The sequence below is a fragment of the Mus musculus genome, chromosome 4 (genome assembly GCF_000001635.26).
Source record: "Mus musculus strain C57BL/6J chromosome 4, GRCm38.p6 C57BL/6J".
Classification (NCBI taxonomy): domain Eukaryota; kingdom Metazoa; phylum Chordata; class Mammalia; order Rodentia; family Muridae; genus Mus; species Mus musculus.
The window spans coordinates 11175959-11194459 of NC_000070.6; the positions used below are offsets into that span (position 1 = coordinate 11175959).

An 18501-nucleotide genomic window follows, 5' to 3' on the forward strand; every position below is an offset into this window, starting at 1 on the left:
GTCTTGATGCAAACACATGAGGTAGTTTAATGACGGAGCTCCAGGCCGACATGTGTCTCACACAAGAGACAGAGGAATTGACCCCGAGGCTCAAAAATTAGGGGTTTATATAGAAAAAAAGTCGGGGGATAGGGGAAATTGGCGCGGTTACACACAATTGGACAGTTTAAACACCAGCAAGCAGTACATGCGGGTCGGGATAACAGCAACTCTAAAGGGAGGGTGCTTATCTTTATGGGCAGAGCATCTGGTTAAACTCAAACTATATCAGAAGGAGACCAGACCAGGTGGCCCATTACTTAACTGGGCTTGTCTGGAGATTGTCCTTGCATGCCTCTCTTATGTTTATGGCCAGTCAGTTCCTGGAATGACTTAACAGCCTTTGTGCTGGCCTGTCTGGTCATGCCCGGGCCTGTTCTGCTATGCTCTCTGCCTTAGGTCTGTAAACCTTCTGACTAGTCATCATGAGCCGTATGAATCATGGGCCTTGAATTTAATTTTCTTTCTTTCATTCCCTTCTTCTTTTACTAAATAATTCTAATCTTAGAATTTCAAAGGTCTGTATCCTCATGTGGGGGTAGAAATCATATTCTTCTTCTATCTTCACTATAGGTTGATATTGGTGTTGGAGAACCATAAGCTGCACTGCATTCACTCTACTCTTAACAAAAGCAATTCCCTTATTTATTAAGCAGGGTCCAAAGATCAAAACCCAAACATATAGTAAGAATTGGTCCGGCTAAAGCGGAAAGTAAAGTGGTTATTTGTGGAGATTTAAGAGTACCACGACTCGAACCATCCCTGTTGAGCTTCTCGATCTCGCTTTCTCCTTTCCAGTCTTTCCCTCAATTTCTGCATAGAATCTCTGATATTCCCGTGTGGTCTGTGTAGAAGCAGCATTCTTCTTTTAAGGTTGCACATAGTCCACCTTCTTTTAAAAACAATAAATCTAAACCTCTTCTGTTTTGTAATACTACTTCCGATAGGGAGGTCAAGGATTTCTCTAATGCATCGATAGATTTTTCTAGCATGCTTAAATCTTCATTTATAGCTTCTCTTAAAGATTGGATTCCTTGTCTACCCTCAATCAAGGCTGTTACGCCCATTCCTACTCCTACCGTAAGACCGACCCCCATCAACATAGCTAGGGTAAGGGAGACTGGTTCTCTTTTCAATCTCTTATTGGTATACTCATCTTCTAGGCGGGAAGCAGGATAATAATACATGTGAGGTAGGAGCTTAATTGTAACACAGAAATTACGAGAGGGGTCAAAAACACTAGTTGATACGCATGGGGTGGCTCTGTGTTACAGGACCACCAACTGACTGGATATGGCACAAGGTAATAGTTGGTATTTGTCTTGGACACAGGATGAGTCCGACCACATAGTGTTGGTGGGAAGGGGGAGGTATCCCTATGCAGAGACCAGGGCTCCTCCCTGACACTTCAGTCAGGGTTAATTTCTTTCCTGTTCCCCACGAGCAGGAGGCATGACTACTGGTTTTATTAAAATCCCCATTAAAGGCAATCCCTTCATAGTAGGGAGGGCCTGAGGATAGGCATAGCCAGCAGTCAGTAGTAGCATCTGGATCCTTGCTGTTAAGGGCATAAAAGGCTCCTCTAATCAGGTTGAACAGTCTCTGTCCTGTGAAGGGATCTGAGGGGATTGTGGTCGGGGGGGTCTTGGGGGGTTACAACCTTGAGGGGGTTCTCAACTATCAGAGCCGGGGGTTTGGGTTTGGCAGGGAGGCCCTGTTCCGGAAGGACCTTATTAGGTTCTATGGGCACTGGGGATGGATACTCTCTACAGTCAATTTGATTTTGAAAACTAATCCAGAGTCTTTCCCTACTGCGTCCAATCGCAAACCTCAATTGTTTCCCTTAAGCCAGCTCTGTCGTTCTCGTTTCCCCTGGTCAGTAAACTTTATACGTATGGGGTTGCAACAATTATCTTTACAAGGTCCATTAGGGCTGTTGAACCAGGCACACCGGCTTTCAAGGTATTCAGAACTATCTCAGCACAGTAAAAGTCCGGTGCCCCTCTACACTGATGCCGAAGCTTTCGTGGTTGGCTTTGGCCAGGGCAAACATAAAATTCTGCAGACCGAAGATTGGCTCTAGGTAGAACTGTCCCGAGCATCCAAACGTGCTCCCTATCCCGCTTGGGACACACTGTTTATCAGGTGGTGGTTTATGAAGGTTGGTATGGTCAGGGAGGTCCCAGGTAAGTGACTCTGCTACTAACTTACAAATATCAGGTGTGAGGTCAGGCCACCAGGTCCACAGGGGTTGAACTGCAGTGGTCGACCATACAATGTCCCCCTCCACATTAAGCACTTCCCAAGTTTGTTGAATTGGAGTATGAGGGTTGAAGTCTCTGTTCTGAGTCGCTCTTGTAATGCAAGTGCAACTTAAGAGGGTTATTAGTCTTTTCCAGAGTTCACTCATCACGATCAGTCTCAGGGGGAGCCCTCTTGACGTGTGAGGCATGAACCCAAGAGGGGACTCCTTCTACTTTAAGTGCAGTGGGTGTAGTCAATAGTACCAGGTAGGGTCCTTTCCACCGAGGCTTGAGGTTCCCCACTCGGTGCCTCCTCACCAGGATCGTGTCTCCCACTTCAAACTGATGTGGAACCTGTAAGTCACCAGCAGCGTAGGTTTCTTTCAACTGCTCCCAGGTTTCTTTCCTCATGACTTCAAGAACCTTCAGCTGGGCTAGGAGGCAAGATGAGGGAATGGAGGAAACATCAGGACAAGTTCTATTTTCTACAGTCACATAAATAGGCAGGGGCACCCCAAACATTAGTTCGAAAGGTGTTAGACCTGAGGCTCCGGGAGTGTTCCGGACCCGGAATAGGGCATAAGGGAGAAGGGCTGTCCAATCACTCCCGCCAGTCACCAAGGTCAATTTAGTCAAGGTCTCTTTTAGAGTCCTATTCATTCTTTCTACCTGTCCTGAACTCTGGGGTCTGTAAGCACAATGTAACTTCCAATTTATCCCCAGCTGTCTGGCCAGTCCCTGGCTTACCTGGGAGACAAAGGCAGGCCCATTGTCTGACCCAATTACCTTAGGTACCCTGAAACGGGGAAGGGTTTCTTCGAGTATCTTCTTAGTCACATTAGCCCTTTCTCTCTTGGTGGGGAATGCTTCAACCCACCCTGAAAAGATATCTACAAAAGCTAGAAGGTACTTATTTCCATATTGGGCTGGCTTGACCTGGGTAAAGTCAACCTCCCAGTAAGTCCCAGGCCTATCTCCTCGTAAGCGTCTTCTGCCATGGTGCTTGCTGGACCGGGCATTAGTGAGAGCACATGCTCTACAGTTCTTCACTAGGTCCTCTACTACCTTCTGTAGTCTAGGGATATGGTAAGGGGATCTATTGACTAGTTCTATCATCGCTTTTGGTCCCACGTGAGTGAGGCAGTGTATATTAGTCAAGTATTCTAGCCCCTCTTCTGTGAGGATCCTTCTTTCTGGGATCTTCTCAACCTGCTAGGGTGTGATTTTGACTACTAAAGTCATTGGCCCTTGTGCTGCCTCCTTGGCCACCTGGTCAGCCATCTGATTTCCTCTTCCTATTAGTCCAGCCCCCTTTTGATGTCCTGGGCAATGGATGATCGCCACCTTGCGGGGCAAGTGGACAGCTTCTAACAAGCTAAGAATCTCTTCTTTATTTTTAATGTCCTTCCCAGCAGAGGTCAATAGTCCATGTTGTCTGTAGATTGCCCCGTGAACATGAGCTGTTGCAAAAGCATACCAGCTGCCGGTATAAATATTGATAACCTTTCCCTTTGCTAGCCTTAAAGCTTGAATTAAGGCAGTAAGTTCTGCTTTTTGGGCTGATGTCCCTTCAGGCAGGCTGCTGGCCCATATAACAGATTTCCCGTCCACTACTGCTGCCCCAGCTCTGCACTTACCCTCTACCATGAAACTGCTTCCATTGGTGAGCCAGGCTACCGTTTCAGGCCAAGGTCGATTGGCTAGGTCTGGCTGAGTCCCAGTTTCCTCCGCCAGTATCTCCTCACACTGATGTACGGGGGTCTCGTCAGCTTCAGGCAGTAGGGTGGCAGGATTAAGAGTGGCAAGTGGAGCGAAAGTCACTTGATCAGTCAATAACAAGCTCTGGTAGTGGGTCATCTCAGCATTAGTCATCCAGCGGTCTGGTGGCTGCTGAATGATGCTCTCAAGGGAGTGCGGGGCCACCATAGTCACATTCTGGCCCATAGTTAGTTTATCAGCATCTTTCACCAGTACAGCCGTAGCTGCTATTGCCCAGAGGCAGGAGGGTCATCCGCTGGCCACAGGGTCCAGCTTCTTTGACAGATAGGCTACTAGGCACTTCCAGGGTCCTAGGGTTTGAGTGAGGACCCCACCTCAGGCTACTCCATTTCTCTCATCGATGTATAGGGTGAAAGGCTTGTTTAAATCAGGCAGTGCTAGGGCAGGGGCCTGTAGCAGTGCCTTTTTGAGAGTTTCAAAAGCCAATTGATATTCCTTAGCCCAAATGAACTTTCGTTTTTCTTTTGTTAAGGGGTATAATGGGGCTGCTAAAGTAGTGAACCCTGGGATCCAGAGTCTACAGAATCCCGTAGTCCCCAGGAATTCTCTTACCTGGTGAGGGGTGGTTGGGGTCAAGATCTGTGTCACTGTCCACTTCCTAGCTTCTGTGAGCCATCGTTGCCCATTCTTCAGGGTATATCCCAGGTAGGTCACCTCAGTCCGGCATAACTGTGCCTTCTTAGCCGAAGCCCGGTACCCCAACTCACCTAACTCGGCCAGAATTTTCTGAGTCCTGAGTTCACACTCTTCACGTGTTTCTGTGGCCACCAAAAGGTCATCTACATATTGTAAGAAAGTCACCTGGGGATTGTTGGCCTGAAAGGAGGCAAGATCTCGATGTAGAGCTTCATCAAACAAGGTGGGTGAATTCTTAAATCCCTGAGGCAGTCTCATCCATGTGAGCTGCCCGGATCTTCTGTTCTCTAGGTCTTGCCATTCAAAGGCAAACAAGGGCTGGCTGTTGGGGTGTAGTTTCAGGCAAAAGAAAGCGTCTTTAAGATCTAAGATTGTATACCAGGTTCGTTCGGGTGGCAGCGTGCTGAGCAGGTTGTAAGGATTGGGCACTGTTGGGTGGATATCTTGAACTCTTTTATTGACCTCTCTAAGGTCCTGTACAGGGCGATAGTCATTCGTCCCCAGTTTCTTTACCGGGAGTAGGGGGGTATTCCAAGGAGACTTACATGGGACTAGGGTCCCCTGTTGGAGCAGTCTGGTGATATGGGGGCGTATGCCCTCCTGCACTTCTCTGCCCATGGAGTACTGTCAGACCCCAATGGGAGTGGCCCCAGACTTAAGTTCAATTACCACGGGGGGGAACTAATCTGGCCATTCCCATTCCCCGTTTTGGCCCATGTCTGAGGAAATCGAGTAAGCCAGTCCTGTAGTCCCTCAGGGGTTTTCATTTCATTTTGATAAATCTGATACTCTTCTCCTAATTGTAAAGACAACACTAAGGTCTGAGGTGTCTCAATCCCCCAGGACAATTCTGGTCCAGAGGGGGCAAATGTTATTTGTGCCTTTAATTTGGTCAATAAGTCTCTTCCCAGTAAAGGCATAGGGCACTCCAGAATGACCAAAAAAATGAGTGAATTAGCTCTTTCCTAGGTCCACTGTCCGGGAAGTGGTCCATGGGTATGGTTTCTACCCCATGGCCCCAATCACTAGCATCTTTTTGTTTTTTTTCTTACCCAAAGGTGTTTTGAGTACTGAATATTCTGCACCCGTATTGACCAAGAAACTTATAGGGGTCCCCTTCACTTTTAATGTTATCCTAGGCTCGGGGAGGGGAGCTGAGCTCTGTCTCCTCTAGTCTTCATCATCTTCAAGGGACAGTACTTTTGCTCCCTGTGTCTTCTTGGGGCACTCGAGAGCCCAGTGACCTTTGTCTTTGCAGTGTGCACATTGATCTTTTTCCAGGGGTGGTCTATCTCTTCTGGGTCTCCTTGGCCCCTGCCGTTTCTCATCTCCCAGGTCCCCTGACTGCCTAGTCCTGTCTCTTTTATCTCTATCTACTACTGTGGCCAGTATTCGAGTCAAGAGTCTTTTCCTGTCTCTCCTGTCTTCATCCTCTCTCTTCTCTCTCTTTTCTCTTTCTTGTTTCTCATCCTCTGTCTCTCTCTTATGATATACTTTCTCAGCCTCTTTAACCACATCCCTTATAGTATAATCTTGTAATCCCTCAACCCGTTGCAATTTCCTTTTGATGTCGGGGGCTGACTGTCTGATAAAAGCCATAATTTCAGAAGCTCGCTGCCCTTCAGACATAGGGTCAAAAGGGATGTACCTTCTGTAAGCCTCCATGAGTCATTCAAGAAAGACTGAGGGGGAGTCAGTCGTCCCCTGTATAACCTCTCTTACCTTAGCCAAATTTGTGGGCCTTTGTATGGCACCTCTGAGACCCGCCACTAGAGCCCGCCGGTAATTAGATAACTGTTCCCTACCTCATGCCGTGTTATGATCCCACTGAGGGTGGGTCAAGAGGAATCCTTCATCTATCTCGGCCGGGGTCTGGACAGGGTGTCGGCATCATCCCGGACATTCTTCTGAGCTTTGAGAATTCTCTTTCTCTTCTCAGTGGTGAACAAGGTCTGTAAAAGCTGTTGACAGTCATCCCAAGTAGGCTGATGAGAGTACATCAGGAACTCTATCAAGCCTGTAAGCCCTGCAGGGTTTTCTGAAAAGTGAGGGTGATTAATCTTCCAGTTATAAAGATCAGAGGAAGAAAAGGGCCAATAATGTAAAAGTTGTAAGTCATTCTGATCGGCTGGGGGTGGCCCAACAGCCCTAAGGGGAAGTGCTACAGTGGAGTCGGCCGGTCCTTCAGGGGTGGCTCCCCATCAGCTCCTCGTCCCTGTTGAGGGACCTCCTCTTCCTCCGGTCCCAGGGACCAGGGCCAGAAGAGGGGATGGAGGAGCAGAGGGTTGGGATACAGGTTGGGGAGCTCGAGGATAAGGTGAGGGCAGAGGAATAGGCCACTCAGGGGGTTCTTCTATTTCAGGGTAGATCTTAGAGGTGGGTGCCGGTGGAGTGCTGTGCTCGCCATCTTCTTTAGGCTGTGGCTTCGGCTTCGGCTTCTCTTCACAGCACTCTCTTGGACAGGCAGGATCCTGGAGCCGGGACAATGGGGTAGGAGGAATGGTCGGACCCACTGGGGTGGGGATTGTGCCAAATCCTCCCACACTGTGATGTATGGCTGTTGGTCTGGGTGTGATCCCGATCCTTCCTGAAAAAACAACAGTCCTCACGGCCCTGGTTGGGGGGTAAATCAAAAGTTCCCTTGGGCGGCCAGCGTACCCCAAAGGCAGGCCATTCTGAGGTACAGAAAGTCTACCAGGTTTTCTTCTTAACTATTACTGATAAATTTTGTCCTCTCGCCCTAATGTCCGCCCAATGGTCCTCAGTTAAAGACAAAGGGGTTGACACAGTCTGTCCCATGACAAAAATCAGAAAAAACAAGAACAAAACAAGGACAAAAGACACTAGCACATCCAAACACACTTGCCCGCATCTGGACTTAAACAACCAGCCAAACGCGACCTCTGACGGGGTGGGATTCCGCTTCCACTCATTTCCCAGTAGAAGGAGTACTCAGTCTCCTTTGTTCTGAAAGATAACAGTCAGGCTCTCCTGACTTCCTTCCACCCTTGGCCAGGTTTGCAGCCTGCAGCCCTAGGACGTCTCCTTCCGCAGCCACTGGGTCCTCATGGCCCACAGCGGCAGCTGCCAGAAAACTGAAACCAGACACAAACCCAGTGGCACTGCACTCAGACAACATGTAAGACTCACACAGACATACCTCCAAGGGGGTCTTCGGGGTTCCTGGGTGTCACGCAAATCCCGAACGAGCCCCCACATGAAAGACCCCTGTGGGGAGACCCCCACTCAAGACTCGGGATGGCGCTCACTCAAGGAAACATGAAAAACCAGACCATCTTGATGCAAACACATGAGGTAGTTTAATGACGGAGCTCCAGGCCAACATGTGTCTCACACAAGAGACAGAGGAATTGACCCCGAGGCTCAAAAATTAGGGGTTTATATAGAAAAAAAGTCGGGGGATAGGGGAAATTGGCGCGGTTACACAATTGGACAGTTTAAACATCAGCAAGCAGTACATGCAGGTCGAGACAACAGCAACTCTAAAGGGAGGGTGCTTATCTTTATGGGCAGAGCATCTGGTTAAACTCAAACTATATCAGAAGGAGACCAGACCAGGTGGCCCATTACTTAACTGGGCTTGTCTGGAGATTGTCCTTGCATGCCTCTCTTATGTTTATGGCCAGTTAGTTCCTGGAATGACTTAACAGCCTTTGTGCTGGCCTGTCTGGTCATGCCCAGGCCTGTTCTGCTATGCTCTCTGCCTTAGGTCTGTAAACCTTCTGACTAGTCATGAGCCGTATGAATCATGGGCCTTGAATTTAATTTTCTTTCTTTCAAAATCAAAATATTTTATTCAGTGATCTCACATTCTAAATCCAGTCCCCTCAGCAGTTTACACAGGTGAAAATGATTAGCAGTCAAAGAGATGACCATCCTTTTTCTGAGATAAACCAATCCTTTGAAATCACAACATAGGCTGACTTGGTATGGTAGCATAGAGCTCCAGGCCCCACCCTGCACCAGCTTGCCCGGAAACACCAAGGGACTCAGGATAAGGCCACAAAGAGCCAAGTACAAATCTCAGGAGTCTCAAAGAGCATTCAAATGGTCATATGGCATCATTATTTGAGGGATCTTTTTCTTTGAGGAGTCTAGACTGCGTCACTCAGGAAGAGAGCCACTGAATACTTTGTTAAACTGAGAAAATTGCTAACTGGAGAGAGGCAGAAGGGTCGGGGACTCAAGGTCATCCTTGACACAGCAAATTTGAGGCCAGCCTAGACTATGTGGGACCCTGTCTGAAAAGAAAAAAAGTTTCTGAGTGTTAAGGAGTCAATCAATATTTCATTCAAAAGAAAAATAAACCAAAACCCCCAAAATATTTCATTCAACAAGTCTGAAAGACTTGAAATTAGGAAATAACTTTCAAAAGAAAGGTTTTTGTTTTTTGTTGTTTTAGGGAAAGGGATAGTTAGGCAGGGTCTCAGGGTCCCAAACTTGTGGCCCTCCTCCTTCCCCTGATTATCAAGTGCTAGAATTTATAGGTGTGCTCATCTAGCTCAAAAGAAAGCCCTATGGATCTAGGGCTGGTGAGATGCTCAGTGGGTAAGAGCACCCAACTGTTCTTCCGAAGGTCCAGAGTTCAAATCCCAGCAACCACATGGTGGCTCACAACCATCTGTAACAAGATCTGACTCCCTCTTCTGGAGTGTCTGAAGAGCTACAGTGTACTTACATATAATAAATAAATCTTAAAAAAAAAAAAGCCCTATGGATCTAAAAATATTGGACAAATGTGTTAGAAAATGTCAGTACAGCCCTAGAGTTGTACACAAGTGCCTAAGGGACTACTGGCCTAAAGAATCTTCCATAAAATTCGTGCACTTAAGAAACAAATAGGGGCGGGGATGTAACTAATTTGGTGGAGGTCTTGCCTAGCATGTACGAAGCCCAGACACATTAGATGAAATTGGGTATGGTGGTATATGCAGGTAATCCCAGCACTTGGGGTGGTGTAGGTTAGTATGATCAGAAGTTTGGATTCTGATTCTTAGAACTATGTGAATTGCTCTTGTACACCTAGTCATAGAACTAGATTGGTAAAACAGTAATTCTTATGATATAGCATTTATTGAAGGACCTGACACAGCAAAGAGTTTTTATGCTCTAACTAAACTATTTGACCTATGGACCAGAGGTACAACTTAGTCAGTGCTCTTTCCTACTAGGCAGGAGGTCCTGAGTTTGGTCCAAAGTACTGCCAAAACAATGTAACTAAGACCAACCCATTTCTTGTAGATTTAATGTTTCTCTTATTTTTTGTTTTTGTTGTTGGGGGTCTCAGTGTCTGTCTCTCTCTGTCTCTCTCTCTCTCTCTGTGTGTGTGTGTGTGTGTGTGTGTGTGTGTGTGTGTGTGTATAAAAGTGCTTGCCATGAAAGCCAGACACCTGAATTCAATCTCTGAATCCCAAAGTAAACAAGTGAGCAGACTCCTAAATTGTCCTCTGATGGCCACATATGTGCTGTGACACAGATGCTCCCATAATTTCCTCAGGTACATACTATTAAAAATAAAAACTCAAATTCATAGTCAGGCAGTGGTGGCACAGGCCTTTAATTCTAGCACTTGGGAGGCAGAGGCAAGCAAATCTCTGAGTTTGAGGCTAGCCTGGTCTACAGAGGGGTTCCAGAGCAGACAAGGCTACACAGAGAACCCTGTCTTAACAACAACCACAACAAAACTCGGTACATAGTTCTTCATTTGCAATACCAAAGTGTGAAAAGCTCTTAAAACTAAGATCATCCATTAAGTTTGGCAACAAACTTATTTCCCCTCCCCCCAATCTGTCTTAACTGACCTAAAACTCAGTTGTCACAACATTCTCTATAATGGCTCTCCCAAGTCTGAAAGTCTTTGCTGTTTTGTTTTTCTGTAACTATTAAAGTATTAAACAATGAATCAAAGATAGAGAGGTGCAAGGACTGAAGTGAGGGCTCATCCACTAAGAGAGCTGGCCAGTATTCCAGAGGACCCAGGTTCAGGTCATCTATCTCAGCACCCACACACCTAACTAACTTAATACCCACACAGTAGCTCCACCTTAAACTCCAATTCCAAAGGATCTGATGCCCTCTTCTGGACTCAGAAGGCACTTCATACATGTAGTGCACAGTGCAGGCAAAACACCACTTACTAAAAAAAAAAACAAAGAAAACAAAAAAAGGAAGGGCTTGAGAAATGGCTTTGTTATAAAGCACTTGCTATGCAAGCATGAGAAACTGAGCTCAGATCTCCAGCACCTATAAAGGTGTACAAAGGTAGGTGCTGTACACCTGCTATCCTAATGTTGGATGGTGGAGATAGGAGGATTACCTGGCCAACCAATTTAGTCAAATTGGCAAGCTCTAGTGTAGTGGCTATTCCTGGAAGGCTCACCTTTGATCCTAATCTGGAAGGTACAAGTTTCTGACCTAGATCTTGGCACGGAGATCTTGGGGCACAGTGGCTATGAATCCCAGATTAAGACAGGGAGATCTCTGAGTTCAAGATCATCTGGACCTTGGCACACACCTTAAATCTGGGCCATACCATCTGCTGGAACCTACATAAGGACATTGGAAGAAGGAAGATTTACTCTCTCTTCTTCTCCTGCTTGCCTTGTGGGACTGAAAAACTGCTAGATCCTTGGACTTCCATTCACAGCTACTGCTGACCATTGTTGGGGAGTTGGACTGAGACTGTAAGTCATCAACAAATTCCCTTACTATATAGAGACTACCCATAAGTTCTGTGACTCTAGAGAACCCTAACTAATACATCTAGGTTCAGTCAAAGATTATTTCAAAACCTAAAGTGGAAAGCAATTGAGGAAGACATCTAATTTCTACCTCTGGCTTCTGTACATACACATCCCTTGTCTCTTACTCACACACACACACACAATTTTTTTTTTAAATTAAATGTTATATTTGGCTGTAGGTACATTACTTCAGGCCCCCTGCTGGGATGTCAAGAAACATGGCATGCCATACACTCGTTTATGCTCTTTCAGAACATATGAAAAGCTCTTAATTTCAAAAGTTATCCAGCTTCCATATTTCTGGTTTACAGATTATAAACCTTTCCTCAGAGAGAAGCCAGGTCTGGTGGCACAGGCCCGAAGTTCTACCTACTTTAGAGGGTAAGGCAGGGTTCCAAATTCAAGATCTGCATGGGTTATGGAGTGAGTTTTAGGCTAGCCTAGGCAACTTAATGAGACCTTGTGTCAAAGTAAGATATAAAAAGGGACTGGGCTAGAAGCTCCAAGAGGTTAAGATACCAGCCTCTTACCTTTGCTACTATTCTAGTTATTTCTTGGCTTTTCAGAAAACAGATTACTTCACACATCATTTTTGTCTCATATATTCTCTTGTGGTTGTTGTCTTTAGTTGTTGAGATAGCGTTTCTCTGTGTAGCCTGGCTGTCCTGGATCTCACTCTGTAGTCCAGGATGGTCTTAAACTCAATCATGCACCACCATGCCCAGCTGTCTCATACATTCTTAACATATTTGTATCTAACAGCCTACTCGTTAGAATATATTTTTCAATCAACTATCAGTTTAAAAAAAAAATCTGGTCCCTGGTAATGCAGGTGTGTAGTACCCCAGCCATGTTACAAGCTGAGGAAGGAGAGTTGCAAAGTCAAGGCCAGTCTAAGCAACCTCTTCTCAATCTCAAAAAGCAAAAACTGAAAGAGTAGCCAGGATTCCAGCTAAGCAGTTCAGCATTTATGCAAGAGGCTCTAGGCTCAGTCCTTAAATAGGTAACTATTGTCTTATTTAGAGGACAGAACTATAGTGTACAAAAATAAGGAATCTGAAAGGTCTACAAAGAGAAGGCACAGCAAAGACCCAGAGACAAGAAGTATGTCAGCTGGGTTTAACTTTATTTTAAAGAAACAGGATTTTATTATCTTGCCTAGATTAGCCTTGGAGCCTGGACTCAAACAACCCAGCCTCAGCTTGTCAGTAACCAAGACAACAGATAAAACCCCTGGCTTTTGGGAACTTATTTTTTTCCTTCCTGAAAACGAATATGGAAATAATCAAAATAACTACTTCAAAAAATGCTGTAGAGGTTAAGTTTACTGGCCACAAATTTTAGGACATGTACAGTAGACTCTTCTGAAAATGCCAAATTTCCTAAGTGCATAAAGACATTTTATACTTTTTTGAGACAGGGTCTTTCTACATAGCCTGGCTTTCTAGAACCAACTATGTTCCACCTATTCTGCTTCCCAAGTGCTGTCATTAAAAGTGTGAGTCACCACACCTGTCAGAATTTTATATCTTAAAGCAAGTAAATGTAAAGCTGGAATGACTGGGGGGGTGGGGGTCACTAAAGGCAAACTTAAAAAGATGAACAATTGGTGTTAGAAAGATGGCTCAAAGGTTAAGAGCACTGGCTGCTCTTCCAGAGGTCCTGAGTTCAATTTCCAGCAACCACATGGTGGCTCACAACCATCTGTAATGGGATCTGATGCCCTCTTCTAATGTGTCTGAAGATAGTGACAGTGTACTCATATATATAAAATAAATAAATCATTAATATATATGTTATATGAACAAGTAAATATGTAACATGATGCTTTTAAGGAAATATCTAACATGGATCTTGCTATGTAGACCAGACTAACCTCACATTTACAGAGATCCATCACCTCTGCCTTCTGACTGCTAGGATTAAAGGCCTGTGTACAGCACCACAAACGGCTAAATTTGTTTCTTAACTTCTGTTGAGGAGGAAGAGCAAAAATAGCTTGTATTTATTAATCAACTCTATGATTGGTCAATATGGAGTCTCTGTACATTTTCAAATTTGATGTTTATCAGTATGTATTAGCTATATAGAAAGGTTTCATTTTAACATTTTATGCCTGCATAAAAGTTTGATCATATTTGCCTCCCACTATCTACTTTACAAATAGTCCCCTATTTCATGTCTCGCCTTCCAAGTGCTGAGGATCAAACCCATGATAGGCCAAGTGCTCTACCACTGAGCTGTAGGTTCTACATGTGAAAACATACCATACTTCCCATTCTGAATGTATAAAGGCTTGTAAGTACCTTGTTTTACTTTTTAATTTATTTTTGGTTTTTCAAGACAGGGTTTTGCTGCCTAGCCTTGGCTGTCCTGGAACTCACTCTATAGCAGAGGCTGGCCTCAAACTTAAGAGGTCCCTTGCTTCTGCCATCTGAGTTCTGATCTTAAAGGTGTGCACCACCACTGCCAGCTTGCTATCTTAGTTTTCGTTGATTCAATCATTCTAATTTTGCTTTTCCTATGGCTACTCTGTTCACGTAATACTTAGATATGCCCACAGTACATTTTTAATGACGTACGTACACTAACTTATGCGGTTGGACTTATGATACTTAAGACCAATCCCATGTAAACGACAGCCCTCGTTTTCAGTGTATCCTGGCCAAGTTCACCTACATAGGCCACCAGTTGGCACTTTTAGGACAGTGTCTCACATAATCTAGGCTGGTCTTGAAGTCACTATGGAGCGGGGCTGTAGGCCATCAGTTTTACTTCCACTCAGATAACACACCTCTGCTTTCTTGCCATAACGGGTTAGATCTCAAGCTGTACAAGACGACAGCTCCAGCAAAGGGAGGTAACTCCCCCCCCCCCCCCCAGTCTTGATAAGCAATTATGGGTTGGGTGAACGCTCCTTAGGCCTAGACAAGGCACTGGGTCTCCTCTGATCCTGTCTACGTGTAAAGCTGGGAAAGTAAGCTTTAGCCGGTGTGAAGGACCATGCGAAGACCCGGGAAGTGTGACGAGGGCCTTCCTGGGCTCTTAACCACAGCGTGGCACAAAAGGCCCACCGCGGCCGGAGGCCTCCAGGTGCATCTCGGGAAGGGCCGGGCCGCGCGGCCGCTGTCCTTGGCGCCCTCGCACCGGCTCACTCCGGACCAGGATGGCTAAGCGCGGGACCGCCGGCCTGCGGGAGCCCTTCCTGCGCTTCCGCGGCCTGGGGGTGGTCTTTGTTCCCCAAGCGGCGTCGCGCCACGGGACTGTGTGTGCCGTGTCACCCGCAAGCCCGGCCTGAGGGTGCGCAGGGCGCCGAGAGGTAGTCGGAGCCCGGGGCTTAGGAGCGGCGCGGGGCGGCCCGCCACGTCCCGGCAGCGCTCGCAGGCGGGAGGCGCTCCCGCGCAGGCAGTTCGCGCGGGCTCCGCAGGGCGCGCTGGCTGCCGGGCAGGGCCGGGGCGGGGCGCGGCGCGGCGCGGCGCGGCCCGGGCGCGCACGTGGTGCGGACCGTCCTGCTCTCCGGCCAGGTCCCCAGAGCCTCGGCGCTCGTGCGTGCGGACGGGGAGGGCGCCCGCTGGAGTCCCGAGAGGTGGTCAGCGCCCGGAACAGGCGTCTGAGGAGAAAGGCAGCGCGCGGCGCCAATATTTCCCGCGCGGGCTCTGGGAGGGAGCCGTAGGCAAGAGCGGAGTGGCCGCTCGGCGGCGCGCGGGGACAAGGCTCCCACGTACCTCGTCCGGCCGCGCTGAGGCACCTTCCTGTGCGCCGCCGCCCGCTCGTCGCCCGGCGGATGGCTCCGGCTCCGCACGTGGCGGGCGGCGCGCTCCGGCGTGTTTACATTCTGCGGCCGCTCCACGTTGTGCTGCCGTCCTCTCCTGCCATTGGCCGGCTCCTCCCGGAGGGGTGGGCCCTAGGCTCCCGCTCCCCGTGCCTCTGAGGAGACTTGGGGTTCCCCACCCCAGCCCTCCCAAGGCCTCTGCCAAAACGCGGAGCCGAACCGTAGCCTGACACTCCGAGATCTAAGAGCCACCGTGAGGGGGCCCGGCGCGAACTGGAAGGCGTGCGGGAGCCTGTGGTGGGCAACCAGCATGGGGGAGGAGCCTCTGAGCCGTGCAGCCGCGGCGCGCGCAGGTGAAGCGCCGAGAGGGGCGGAGGAGCACGGTCCAGGAGGGCAGCCGTACGGCCACTCGGCGCCCGCCCGCCCGCCAGCCCGTCCGCGCGCACTGAGGGCAGGGCGCGGCGCGCGCGGGCGAGCTGGGCGGGCGCGGGTGGGGGAGGGGAAGGCGCCGGCCGAGGTGTCAGTCTGCGGCGCATGCGTGCGGGGCGGTCCGGGCCCGGCCTATATATTGAGTTGGCGCCGGCGCCAGCTGAGCCGAGCTGTGGAGGGTCTGGCGGTGAGGAGGTATTGGGGACAGGGGCATGCGGGAGCTAAGGGAACCACGTCTGGCGGGAGCCATGGGAGAGGAAAAATGGGGGGCGGGGGTGGGACAAGAAGTAGGAGACTGGAATTCAGGGGTTCCCGAGGTTGGTCCCTGTCAGGATTCTTGTCAGGAGGCCAAGCAGAGGCAGGGGATGGAGTGTGTCCCCAAATGAGAGGCCACGGCAAAGCTTCTCTGGGAGCTTCTCTGTCCATCCTCACTTGGGGAAGGTCTCCCGCGCGAGAGGATTAAGGTGGGATCACTTCACGGAGAGATTCTTAAGCACGGTTTTCTCCTTTAATTCCCCCCCCCCTTTCCTTCTGCTCTTCTGGAATTGGGGTCCCGTCACCCCTGCAAGCGACACTGCCCGCCGGGTGGGGCTGGGAAGGAGGGAAAGGAGCCTGGAGGACGTGACACCAGAAGGTTCCCTCCACCCCCTGCTTCCCCGCCACAGCCGCTCTCCAAATTGGCGCGGAACCGGCTTCTCCACAGCCCGCTCTTGGAGGCTCGTCCAGGCGCCTGGCGGCCGAGGCCAGGACGTGCCTTTCCCACCCTGGTTGTCCTGGGGAGTGCATGAATGGCCCAGATGATCATCTAAGGGTGCTAGGGGACTTTGCAAATTCCTGAACGCACTCGCGTTCCCAGTGTACAGTTAAGGAAATGAAAGCATGAATGTAAAATTACTGAGATAGCGAGTGTATTTCAGAAAATAGTGCAGTGTTTTATTTTTAAAGGTTTAGGCCACCTTCTAGTAACGTTAGTTGGTAACTTCTGAATCAGTTTTAATTTGGAACTTGAAGATTATGGATGACTATGTTCTTGATTTTGTTTTTCTTCTCCCCTATTTAGAGGTTTCATAGTCCTTGAAGAGAATGTCAAGACGCAGGTAACAGTGTTAGTCTTGGAGACATGTTTCAAAATTAGCTGCTGCTTTTGAAATATATGACGTACTAATTAAGCTTCCTTTCTACAATTCATCACAGTAGCCGTTTACAAGCTAAGCAACATGCCCAGCCCAACCAGCCAGACTCTCCGCAAGAAACCCAGATAATTCAGGCCAAGAAGAGAAAAACAGCACAGGTGATTTAAGGAAAAAGAGGGAGAAAGGGAAAAATATTCCTTGCTGAAACCTTAGTTTACATGTTCTTTTCTATTCTTCAGGATGTCAAAAAAAGAAAAGAGGAGATCACCAAGAAGCATCAGTATGAGATTAGGGTAATGCAGAACTGGACAGGGTGGGCTGGGGAAGAATAAGAGTGGAATCATGTGTTATTGCCTTATAGTGGGAAGATTCTGATACTTTAGAGGTGAACTTGAAGGAGGTTCATATAAGCCTGAGTCCTACAGCTGCAGTGTAGATGGCTTAGAAGCAGCTGGTTCCCTTTGGTAAATCCCTCCCTTTTGGAGCTGGCTGGTATACTAGGTCTGCCTATATACTGCTCTTTGTTCATTTTCAGACTACAGTGGAGGGCCCTAATAGCTAATGAGTGGCATAAAAAGGATGTGAGATCACTGTCAGTTTGGCAACCCGGCTTTGGGATCCCTTCCTATGTGTTTACTTGGAGATGGTAATTCTTTCAAAAAGATTCTCTAAGTGATTCCACTTGACTAAATTTTTTGATGTTTTCACATTCAAGTATTAGAAAACACGTTAAAAAGAGCTATTTTTTAAAAAAGTATCCTTGCTAGAATTTCTAGATTCAGAGAACTAGTCTTAAAATTATTTCACTTTACATTAAAATGCATGTTATTATTTCAGTACATTAAGTATTGTATTACCTTGTATTACCAGGCTTCGTTATCTAACTTAAGAAGACTAATATGAATTATATGGCTTTAAAAATAAAATACAGGGCTGGGCGTGGTGGCGCATGCCTTTAATCCCAGCACTTGGGAGGCAGAGGCCAGCCTGGTCTACAGAGTGAGTTCCAGGACAGCCAGGGATACACAGAGAAACCCTGTCTCGAAAAAAACAAAACACAAAACAAAAATAAAATACGAACATCAAATTGGCTATCATTTGAAATTGTAGAACAAAAGCCAAGGTTTCTTAATGCACTAACAAGTTTTTCTCTTTCTGTTTTGAAATGACAGAATTGTTGGCCACCTGTACTGTCTGGAGGAATCAGCCCTTGCATTATCATTGAAACACCCCATAAAGAAATAGGAACAAGTGACTTCTCTAGATTTACAAATTACAGATTTAAAAATCTTTTTATTAATCCCTCACCTCTGCCAGATTTAAGGTAAAGAAAATTTTTTAGTAACTTTATGCTAAACATTAAAAGTGGTAGAATTAAAGCAATGCCAGGTATTTTCTTTTGACTTTAATATAAAATATGGAAACTTGATTTTGGGGGGGGGGTTTGTTTGTCTTTTAGTGCTTCACTTACTGAAAGTAAGCATGTATCATTCTACATGAGATATTTGCAAATGATAGCAAGTGATATACTTAAAACCCAAACTTGGGTTTTACTTAACTTGCTTGGTAAATGTTTCTAGACATAGCAGAACTGAACTACTTTTTAAAATGTAGCTTAAATTTGCCTAGTTAAAATTAGAACATTTTTAAATGAACAGTAGTTTCAATTGACAACTCTACTTACTCCTTACCAAGTTTACTATCAG

General features: G+C 47.2%; 1 protein-coding gene and 1 long non-coding RNA gene across 11 annotated transcripts in view; one reads left to right on the forward strand and one right to left on the reverse strand.

Moving 5' to 3' along the window:
- Positions 1-15272, reverse strand: A630034I12Rik. 4 transcript variants are annotated; one of them, XR_001784241.2, is made up of 3 exons: positions 6503-13150; positions 3920-4877; positions 1-2716 (listed from the first exon to the last, which is right to left on the reverse strand). It is a non-coding gene; the product is annotated as an RIKEN cDNA A630034I12 gene (long non-coding RNA). The 4 variants fall into 4 exon arrangements; XR_001784242.2 differs by having other exon boundaries at positions 3920-4051; positions 4614-13150; XR_001784240.1 differs by adding an exon at positions 15187-15272 and having other exon boundaries at positions 4-2716; positions 3920-7284.
- Ccne2 (cyclin E2) overlaps positions 14475-18501 on the forward strand; it is a 14347-nt gene continuing 10320 nt past the window's right edge. Inside the window, exons 1-5 of one of the 7 annotated variants that reach the window (XM_006537574.4) lie at positions 14475-14554; positions 16723-16759; positions 16857-16953; positions 17035-17088; positions 17968-18119. In XM_006537574.4, coding sequence (XP_006537637.1) covers positions 16746-16759; positions 16857-16953; positions 17035-17088; positions 17968-18119 — 317 coding nt within the window. In that variant the 5' untranslated portion in view covers positions 14475-14554; positions 16723-16745. Of the gene's footprint in view, positions 14555-15379; positions 15587-15750; positions 15858-16722; positions 16760-16856; positions 16954-17034; positions 17089-17967; positions 18120-18501 lie in introns of those variants that run through there. The other 6 variants (XM_006537575.4, NM_001037134.2, NM_001282943.1 and 3 more) reach the window with 6 other exon arrangements.